Source organism: Cottoperca gobio, chromosome 8 (genome assembly GCF_900634415.1).
Source record: "Cottoperca gobio chromosome 8, fCotGob3.1, whole genome shotgun sequence".
Lineage (NCBI taxonomy): Eukaryota > Metazoa > Chordata > Actinopteri > Perciformes > Bovichtidae > Cottoperca > Cottoperca gobio.
Window position 1 is genome coordinate 11832071 of NC_041362.1, and position 10810 is coordinate 11842880.

Sequence of the window (10810 nt, forward strand, 5' to 3'; positions counted from 1 at the left end):
AAAATTAGCAATACAACAGTGTAAAAATACTCGGCTACTAGTTAAAGTCCTGCATTCAAAATCTTATTTAGGTAAATGTAGGCTACATACAGTATGTAGTTTAATAGTATCAAGCATATACTATACACAAAGTAAAAGAAACCTACTCATTATGCAAAATGGGCCATTTCAGAATAATATATATTATATTACTGGTTTATAACCATCAGTAATGTTGCTGCTGGTAAAAGTGGGGCTAATTTCAGCTATTTCATATACTGCAGGGTAGCTTAATCTGTAATGATATAGCACAAGTTATTATGGTGCCATGCATACAATGATGTCGGCTTACAAGACATCATTAATTCATATTATAAACTTTTTGCGAATACTGATATTATTATTTGATATTTGTCCAGGAGAGCAGTCCAGGAGCACATGAGTCTGTTCACGGATGAAGTCTGGATGCACACGATTGTTCTGTTCACCAGAGGTGACTGGCTGGGAGTGAAGACTGTGAAAAGGGTCTGCAGTGGCTTGTGGAGAAGTGTGGGAACACGTATCACATGCTGGACAACACTCGCCGCAGTGACGAGATGCAAGTAAAAGAGCTCCTCGAGAAGATTGAAGAGATGTGGGTAGGAAACAAAGATACTCATTATGAAGTCGACCTGGGCCGTGCAGAGCAGATGGAGGCAAGAAGAGAGGCTAAAGATGGCAAAAAGGATTAGACAGATTACCCAAAGACAAGAAGGAATACTAAAAGAGTTGTTTAGAGGTAATTAAACATTTTTAATTCATGATTATTTAGTTATTATTATTACTAATAAAAAAAAAATCCAGGAGAGAGGCAGACAATCACTGACAAGAGGGTTGTACTTATTGGCAGAGAACACTCGGGGAAGGGTATGGTTGGTTTGCAGACGTGATGACAACCGACTGGCTCAAGCGTGAAGTTCTGCGCAGCGTCTTCATGTGTGCTCCGGGCCCTCACACTTTTCTCTTGGTTGTTCCAATTTCCAAAGCCTTTACAGAGAATGACTACAAAGCAGCGGTAGAGCTCTTTATGCCATTGAGTGAGAGAGTCTGGAGGCACTGCATGGTGCTGTTCACCTGGGGGGACTGGCTCAATACCAGGTCCATTGAAGAGCACATCGCTGCAGAAGGCAAAGACCTCAAGCTGTTTCTGGAAAAGTGTGGGTACAGGTACCATACCCTCAACTGCAATAGTTGAGGGTATGGTACCTGTACCCACACTTTTCCAGACTGCAATCCTTTTGGTTCTTCCGGTCTTTCAATCATAGAGCTATTTGATACAATCTTTGACATGATAACACGAAACAAGGGCCACTACTTTGCCGCTGAAGACAAGCTGGGTTAAAAGCAGAAACCAACGCTGCACTGGCAGGAGGAGTGGAACAGGAGGGAGCAGGAGCTAATCGACAGGATGTTGAAAGCTGTTGCACAAGAATCCGAGGAACCAACGGTACCATCTGTGAAGATGACAGCTAGCATGGATGGAGCCTTCATTCCAAGCAGTGAGTGTGATATTACCCGATCAATACAGGGAAGGTATTTTTTACATTATATTTAATTTAGCTGATGCTTTTGTCCAAGGCGACTTACAATAAGTGCAAACAATCATGGGATACAACTAAAAACAGCAAGAATTTTGCAAGTATATTAGCTTCAAATAGGGGAAATAATTTTAAGTGCAGTACAATAGCTTCAAATACGCCAAATCAATGTAAGTGCAACATAACTATGCATTGTATTAATATGCTACACTTAATATCATTCTGTTAAACAGAAATTGTCGACAATCTGTAAACAACATTTAATTAAAGTAAACCCTAAATAATTGTAACGTTTTCCGGCAGTAGCCTATATCACTTTGTTAGAATTAACCCAACCTTTATCATCTGCAACATTACACTGATGTACACATTAATGCATCACAAGTACAATAATAGGATATAGAATATTTTGAAATGAGCCATTCTGCATAATGAGTTGTCTACTCTTGGTAGCTACTTTAATCATGATGCTAATACTTTTGTTCTTTTACTTCAGTAACATTTTGAATGAAGGACCTTTACTTGTAACAGAGTACGGTTTTAAATATGATGATACAGTAATAAAAAACGCGAAAGCACCTTCCCGGCCGCCGTCTCCGATGCTTTCCTTGACCCGTTAGTTTTTTGACTTTCCATCCCACTCCTGCGCAGCTCCCAGTTTTCGTCTCTCTTTCCATCGCCTGTGTTCTGGTCAACATGTCGGAGTACAATGCAGTGCCGCCAGCCGGACCCGGGGCCCCTCTCGGCGGACAGGCAGCTCTTGGGAATGGAGCAGGAGGCATCCAGAAAGATGCGTTCGCGGACGCGGTGCAGCGGGCCCGGCAGGTGAGGGATGTGACAGGCAGGGCTAGCTAACTGGTTAGCTTGAGGGATTACATTGTTGACACAGCCTGACACATAACACGAGTATTAATATTCTGTAACATCATTTACGAGTTGTTCATAATAGCACAACCAAGCTAGTCACGTGATGTCACTGTTTGTTGTACATCAGCAAGCTAAAACACTGTCTGTGTCCCGACAAACACTAAACTAACTGTGGTTGATGTAAAACTAATGCAGGTATGAGGGCAAGCAGATAATTGTTAAAGTCATACAACTTATAAATACTTATACTTATAAACTTATAACTTATAAAAATAACCAAAATCCATTGTATTTTTATGTATGTTTAAAATATAGCCAAATCTCAAGGTGCTTGGCATATAGAGGAAACAATCATAGTGCAATGTTAAAAACTGGTTCACCAAAGAACAATTTGATGATAAGAGTGAAAATAGGATAAGTACAATTTAAAATAGATTACAATGTATGTGTACATATCATCTGTCACTCAATATAAATAGTACACTCTGTATATACAGGTATATAGACATCTATACATGTACATAAGCATGCAGTCAATGTATATCCATTCAGTATTTATTTCTTTGTGCTATTTGTAAAGTTTACAACTAACGGAACAATTGTATATGGACTTTTTATTTATTTATTAAGATAAAAAAAACCCTGAGATGTACCCTCTTATTTTCTAGAAGGGTCCCAACATACTGTCACAGTAATGTCACAATAAATACATAACTTAACATAATATATATTTACACCGATTCTTCACATAGTTGTGTACATAATAGTCCTGTTGTTTACCTTTATTTGACTGATTCTGTTATTGCTTAAGGCTGTACAGTCTAAGATGCTCAGTCAGATGTGTAGCTTATACATGCGTGTTAATATGTGGGCGCACAGTGTGTTCTTTTCATAGTTCAATTGTCATGGTGAAATTTATGCTTGTGTTTCAGATTGCAGCTAAGATTGGGGGGGATGCTGCATCTCCCATGAACAACAACACTGCATCAGATGGCTTTCCATTCACTGCACAGAAACGACAGCTGGAGGATGCAGGTATTGGTGGTCGCGCTACTTAGTGCGCAGTCTCCTCGATCTACTGTGGCTTCGTTTTGCCTTATTTGTACGTTGCTTTGGACAAAAGCATCTGTTAAATAAATACATAGAAATGTTAGCCACATCTGTATAGCACGCTCAAGGATGGCTTTAGATGCTGAAGGTATTTTCTGTGCTGTCCTCACAGACATGTCATACACACACGCACCCCGCCCCCCCCCCCACACACACACACACACACACACACACGCACAATTACAGTAGATATTTGTCGTTTCCTCACTTGATAGATGAACCGGAGAGCAAGAAGTTGGCTGCTCAGAGTGACTTGGATTCAGCCAATGCATTGTGTGAGTTCATCCCACTATTTTATGCTCTCTTTACCTTTTGCTTTGTGATGTTTATAAGTCATAGCTGACACTATTTAATTCATACTTGCAGTACTTCTGTTCCAGTAGTTTGACCCTTTACCCTTCTCTGTCCATGCTGCCCTCCCCTGGCTCTGTCTCACAGTCCATAAGTAATCCCAAAACTTCTCCTTTGCTCTGTTTTCCCACTCTCTCTTTTCTGTTAATTTCCCAGCTATTGGTGCGCAGCTAGCCGCTCTCTCACAACAAAGGTAAGATCTCAAAGTTTGAGACCTTTTGTATCCTGGGTAAATTTTAAAACTAGAAAAGTATTTTATTACCTGATTTATTGCCTCTTTTTCCCTTGATTGTCATCCTGGCCTGCGGATGGTGTCAGGCCCGCATCCAGCACAGAGGAGTACAGTGTACCGGACAGCATGGTGGGACTCAGTGAGTGCAGCCCAACTCTTTTCTGTGATATGAGACACAAACACATCCCCCTATTGATAGTGTGACACACCAACAACACAGTTTGATCTCTCTTCGTCCTCAGTTATCGGCCGTGGAGGTGAACAGATCAATAAGATTCAACAGGAGTCAGGTTGCAAGGTTCAGATAGCTCCAGGTACTGTCTGCACTTTCCACGGTTTTACATTTTTGTTATAGTTTACAATTTTATTTTCATTTTGGTGTTGAACTCATATGTTATGTACTCTGTGTGTGTCCAGACAGCGGAGGCCTTCCAGATAGAAGCGTCTCGCTCACAGGTTCCCAAGACTCCATACAGTAAGTTTCAGACGGCATCAATAATGATCACTTATTATGAAGTGGGTTGAAAATCCAGGAATAGAATATTACTGTTAAAAAGACATGTCTATTACTGATCTTATGTGAGGTAAGGTGACCTTGAGTGCCATGAAAAGCAACATTAAATAAAATGTCTTCTTATTATTATTGTGATTATTGTATGAAGTGTTTTTTTAAAACAGTGTTTGTCCAAACATTTTACTAAATAATGATTCACTTAGTTTGAAGCCCCATTATCCCATTTTTAAATGGGTCACCTATAATGACCGTGTCACTTGCCATTAGATCAGCTTAATTACAAGACTTTGTAAAATGGATGCAGAGTCTCTCCCGCGGCTAGGGATGCCAGGACGCTGTTGGATGAGATAGTGTCACGAGGAAGGGGTACGCCCCCGTCTTCTTATCACGAGTCCACCAACGGGCAGAACGGCACGGTGCATGAGATGATGATCCCAGCTGGCAAGGCTGGCCTTGTCATTGGCAAGGGAGGAGAGACTATCAAACAGCTACAGGTATACTGCGCGGCTTTTGCTTTTGCTTTAATTAAGAAACTCTAATTATCTTGATGTGTCATCGGAGATAGTTTTATTTTACTCACACTTTTTAAAAAAAGTTGTGTTTTCAGATTGGCAATATTGTAATGCAGTATACAAATGCATGTATTTTAATGAAGATGCACATAACCATAATCTTTAATTGTGTTATATTACAGGAGCGTGCAGGGGTAAAGATGATCCTGATCCAGGATGTCTCTCAGGGACCAAACATTGACAAGCCCCTGCGCATTATCGGAGATCCCTACAAAGTCCAGGTACATTTATGAAATCGTCTCATGAAGTTCAACATAAAATATGTGGTGCTGAGTTGCCATGTACTGCAATCATCATGTTTTCCTTTTCAGCAAGCCCAGGAGATGGTGCAGGAGATTCTGAGGGAGAGAGACCAGGGTGGCTTTAGTGAAAGAAATGACTTTGGCTCCCGAATGGGAGGAGGCATGGATGTGAGTTAATGTGTGGGAGCAAGATTAGAAGTGGGATTAGTTGTCTTTGAACCAAATCCAAATACTTCTGTTTTCCACTCAGATCCCCGTACCAAGACACTCAGTCGGTGTGGTCATCGGGCGCAATGGTGAGATGATCAAAAAAATCCAGAATGATGCCGGAGTTAGGATACAGTTCAAACAAGGTAGGAGTTTGACTTTTATTATCAAATATATGTTTATTTTGCAACAGCACATTTATGTTCTAATCATTGTCGAGACAACATAAAAGTTTGATGGCCTTGTACAGAATAATAAATGTAAATGAAAGACACTACACACCAGAGTAATAACCTTGTTTTCCTTTTATTTATTTAAAACAAAATTTACATTTGGCTGCATATACTGTAATTTGCCTTAAGCTGCCTTCACATGAGAGGAAATGTTCTCGCCGTTCACCACGAGGTAGGGCGCAGCTAGTGAGTTTTGTTCCTATGGTTACCTCCCCTGCTTGCCTGTGCCGCTTCATACAGCTGTTATCTCATTGTTTGTGCTTTGAAAGGTCAGCGGCAATTGAGGTCAAAGTTGAAGTAATTTGGACTTTGAAAACAATGCCATATTCAGCACAGAGCGGAAAGCAGCTTAATGCTGATTAGCTAACGAATCAAGCAACTCTCTAACTTTGGTTGAATTTTTCCCATTAGGTGAATGAGTGTGTGTGTGTGTGTGTGTGTTTGCAGACCAGCTGTCTGGTTTTCTATTGACTTAACATGCATTAAAAAAAAATGTCTCAGCGAAGGGGTGTGCCTTCAAAAACCTATTTTTACAAGGACACCAGTGGCATGACAACAGGACATGATTTCTTCAGCGTGTTGAACTGAGGGATTTTTCACCACTAGGAGCGGGCAGCCAACACCTGACTTATATGACGTCTTGAGTTACAGAGTTGGGTATTGATTGAAAAAATATAGCTTAATGCAGATTAAAAACTTTCTTCCAGATGACGGGAATGGTCCAGAAAAGATTGCCCACGTCAGTGGCCCTCCTGACTGCTGCGAGCACGCTGCACAGATTATCAACGACTTGCTGCAGAGCATCAGGGTCAGGGAGGAGGGACAGGGGGTATGGCTCACTCTTTCTCACGCATACATGAACCGTCACACAATGCTTTTGTTCACTCGATAAACTAAGAGACACACGCCATAAAATGTAGTAAAGTATCATCTTAATCAGTTGTGGAGTAAATATATGGCAGCAGGCTTTGGGAAGACTTTTAGCTTTTAAGTATGTTAGCATCAGCAGTAAAATAACGCTATAGTACTGAGGCCTTCTCTCTCCTCCATCCTTAGGGTCCTCCAGGCATGCCTGATGGCAACAGGGGCCGAGGTGGGGGACAAGGCGGCTGGGGGCCCCCTGGTGGGGAAATGACCTTCTCTATTCCTGCCCACAAGTGTGGACTTGTGATTGGCCGGGGAGGAGAGAACGTCAATTCCATCAATCAGCAGACGGGAGCCTTTGTAGAAATCTCTCGACAGCCGCCCCCCAACGGAGACCCCAACTTCAAGCTTTTTATAATTCGGGGCTCACCGCAGCAGATCGACCACGCCAAGCAGCTCATTGAGGAGAAGATTGAGGCACTTACCATTTTTATTTTTACTTGCATGTAGGAAAATGTATGCTTTTCTTTTTTTCTTCTTCATTTGATGTGTGATTATGTCACTTGTCCAGATTCCACTGTGTCCCGTGGGCACGGGGCCACCAGGTGGACCTGGTCCGATCAGTCCCTACAACTCCAACCCATACAACCCCGGACCACCTGGGGCGCCCGGACCACCTCAGTGAGTAACTTCAACTAATGTGGAGCTGTTTGTCTAGTTTCAGGGATTAAAGTTCTCCGTCACTACAACAGATTTCCGTCAATGTGATTCCAGAGAGGCCATGTATGAGATCAGTGGAGGTCCTTCTCTGTAAATTGTTTTACAAACTGTAGATGGGGGGTATAACTTGGCCTGAACAAATGTTTTCTGTCAGAATATTAAAACATTTGTTTTATCCCTGTATCTTGTACGGTAGCATTTAAAAAGATAACTGTCAGGGGGATGATCCTGAGAGCTTAGTAATGATAAAACATTTATTTACTCCTCAGTGGCGGTCCTCCAGGTCCTCACCAGTACACCCCTCAGGGCTGGAGCAACACCTACCAGCAGTGGCAGCCCCAGGCACTCCATGACCCCAGTGAGTCACCTTTGACTTCATTGCCGCTCCTGTTTTTTGGGATCAATGTTTATTTTTAGCATGTTGGCGAAAACCTACAGTACTTTCATCCCAGGCTATATGTTTTACTGTATACCCTCTCAGTCATTTCAGATGAGTAATGGCTTCTTTTTTTTCTAAATCTGAGAAGGTCAACAGGAGAACTGATGGAAATGTTGTGATGAGATGCACTGTCTCTACCTTAAGCAGCAGCTAACCCTGTCTCTGTTTCCCCCCTGGTCTCCAAGCCCGGTCTCCAGGCCAGTAGCAGGGGCTCACCCTCACCTATGAGGACCTCACCCCCTCCAACCTGCATCTTTTCTAGGCAAGGCAGCAGCCAATGACCCCAACGCAGCCTGGGCGGCCTACTACGCTCAGTACTACCAGCAGCCACCGGGGGCTGTGCCAGCCCAGTACCCCGCAAATCCAGCTGGAGGTGCCCAAACTTCAGGGGACCAGCCCGCACAGACGCCGGGGGGCCAGCCAGACTACACCAAGGCCTGGGAGGAGTACTACAAGAAGATGGGTGAGACCTTCCTCTATCTGGTATAAATTCAAAAAATGTAAGAAGAAAATCCGTTCTGGTATTTAGGATTTCAAGCATTTCTTTCTTCATATATTTAGAAGCTAGATGGAATTCATTTTATTAGGAATTTTATTAGGAATGATTTACAAACCCCAAATATGTACAAATAATAACAGCACATCATATAAATGATACGTTTTATATTTATATATATATATATGTTTTATATACTAAATGTGTGTATTGCATTGTGGGAGAATCGGGAGCTGGGTCATGTGTCTTTTGTCTCACTTCTAGCTCAGGCAGGCGGCTCTGTCCCTGGGACAGCAGCTGCAGCCCCAGGAGCAGCTGGGGGAGCAGCATCCACAACAGGGGGGCAGCCCGACTACAGCGCAGCCTGGGCGGAGTATTACAGGCAGCAGGCCGCGTACTATGGACAGACGGGACAGGCACCCGACCAGCCAGCCACTCCACAGCAAGGACAGGTTGGTACAGAGGCTACAACGAGGCTTTCATCGTGTTTCTATGGCGTCATTCTGTCTGCTGCATCTGACACAGATTTTATCAATCTAAAATTAATACACTTTAAAGTTTATAATGAGAAGTTTATCCTGCAGTGGTTTTCACACAAAGAATGTGCTTCCTTTCAACTGTTTGTATTTTAGATGCAGTGATGGCAGAAGGCTTCAGGAGAGAATCAGGGAGACAGGATGAAGAAGACTACCCTGAATTTGACAGCAGGATCTAGCCTGTTAAGATTTTTTTGTTTTTTTGTAAGGGAAATTAAAGCATTCCTCAACACCAAACACCACCTGGATACTTTCTGAATAAAAATGTGAACTGAACAAGTGTTCCAGTGCTTTGCAGCTGAGGCGATGGAGAAGACAGGTACACGGCTTCAATGACTCTACATATGTTGTATGTATGACATTATGAACATAGAAGCCTTGAAACACTTATTTTATTGCAGAGAAGTTGCCAATAATAGTCTCATCTTCCTTTTAGTAACTTCTTCAGACTTTTAATCCCATCTTTAAAGCACTTCAAACCCCTGTGTTATATATACTGAATTGCACATAGCTATTAGGACTATAATCATATTGTGTATCTGATACAGAGAAATCCTTTCTAAGGCTCACCTGATTTGCTCAGTGTTTTTTTGTTTTTTTAAATTATGAAATTGTCCCTTTACCCTCAGCTGATTGCATGGTATTTCAACTTGTGTACATTTGGATAATTTTTCTTTTGCTCATGAATGTGTTCACTTGCAGTATTTTGTACGAGTGAGCCAGTGTACAAATGGAATTCTACAGTGTTTCGTGCATGTGGGCGGACTTATAACTGCTTGAAGCTGCTAGAGGTAGATGACATAACACTTAAAAGTAAAGCACCTAATAAAGAGCGGGGCCACCCTTTACCTACAGTGAGGCTTCAGTTGGTCTTCTGCTAGTCACATGCAAGTTATGTGAAAATGTTTTAATTGCGGAGGCCATGAAGGTTGAACGACAACCTTTTAAACTGGCTCATAGGTTGCAGGATTTATGGGCCTTGCATCAGGTCATGCATTTTTGTTTTGGCCTCGGCTCCTCAATAACATCTCTGCCATAAATACCCACCAGTGTGAGGATCACTACATAAAGCCGGATGTTTCGTTTACGTTGCCATGATTTAAGACTTTTCCTTGCCTCAATTTGTTTAGCATTGTTGTCACTCACCTATCTGCCTCTTGGTATGTCCAGGAGACAGAAAAAGATGATTTTTAAAAATGTGTGTGAACAATCCCAGTCTCATATTGCTTGGAAAACTCAAGTGATTGTCAGACCTTTTAAAACCACCACATACTGTGAGTTTAGTGACTTTCATGTAGAGGTTGTGTCACCCTCTGCAGCTTCTACAATGTATGATGTCATGTAAGGCTACATTCACTACACATTTGCACCATGCTTTGATTTAGTTTGATCTCAAGGTTGCACGTGATTGCTTTTTACTTTATATACTTTGTTTTGGATGCAACAACAATGTGTTGACCTTTTCTCCTTCCCACAGTCATTGTGTGTAACAGAATGAAATGTAGTCTTCCAATGTGTCTCACTTTAAGATATCTATGTACATATATTCAGCAATATAAGGCTGTTGGTTTTGACTTACAGAGATGTATCAGGTATGAATCTTGTAATCTGAATGGCAGCTGTGAGCCTGCCTATGGCAGCAGTGTTGATATTGTTAATAGATGACCACCAGCAGCAATACTCTGAATTAAAAATGGGGCAAATGTCAATTACTTTAAAATGTGTGTTAAACATTTTGTTGTCTTTCATGTTCTTTTACAAACAGTATGTACATAAAACACAGCCCGCTGTCAGCAGACGTAACAAAAGCACAGTTGCGATAAACCACCACTAGATGTCACTGTTAGGCTTCGTCAGAGTAATCTGGCAGG

At 41.9% G+C, this 10810-nt stretch overlaps 1 protein-coding gene across 4 annotated transcripts; it reads left to right on the top strand.

Moving 5' to 3' along the window:
* The first annotated feature begins 1424 nt into the window (after positions 1-1424).
* LOC115012832 (far upstream element-binding protein 2-like) lies at positions 1425-10672 on the top strand. Of its 4 annotated transcripts, none has more exons than XM_029438656.1 (19): positions 1433-1517; positions 2208-2381; positions 3356-3458; positions 3749-3808; positions 4041-4077; positions 4203-4255; positions 4359-4430; positions 4534-4591; positions 4935-5124; positions 5325-5423; positions 5514-5612; positions 5695-5797; positions 6592-6713; positions 6941-7225; positions 7320-7429; positions 7738-7826; positions 8170-8370; positions 8668-8855; positions 9036-10672. In XM_029438656.1, the coding sequence occupies exons 1-19, from the start codon at positions 1497-1499 to the stop codon at positions 9042-9044; spliced, it is 2073 nt and encodes a 690-aa protein (XP_029294516.1). In that variant the 5' UTR covers positions 1433-1496; the 3' UTR covers positions 9045-10672. The 4 variants fall into 4 exon arrangements, with proteins under 4 accessions (XP_029294518.1, XP_029294519.1, XP_029294516.1 ...); XM_029438657.1 differs by having other exon boundaries at positions 1434-1517; positions 4953-5124; XM_029438658.1 differs by lacking the exons at positions 8668-8855; positions 9036-10672 and having other exon boundaries at positions 1425-1517; positions 8084-8312.
* Positions 10673-10810: the final 138 nt, after the last annotated feature.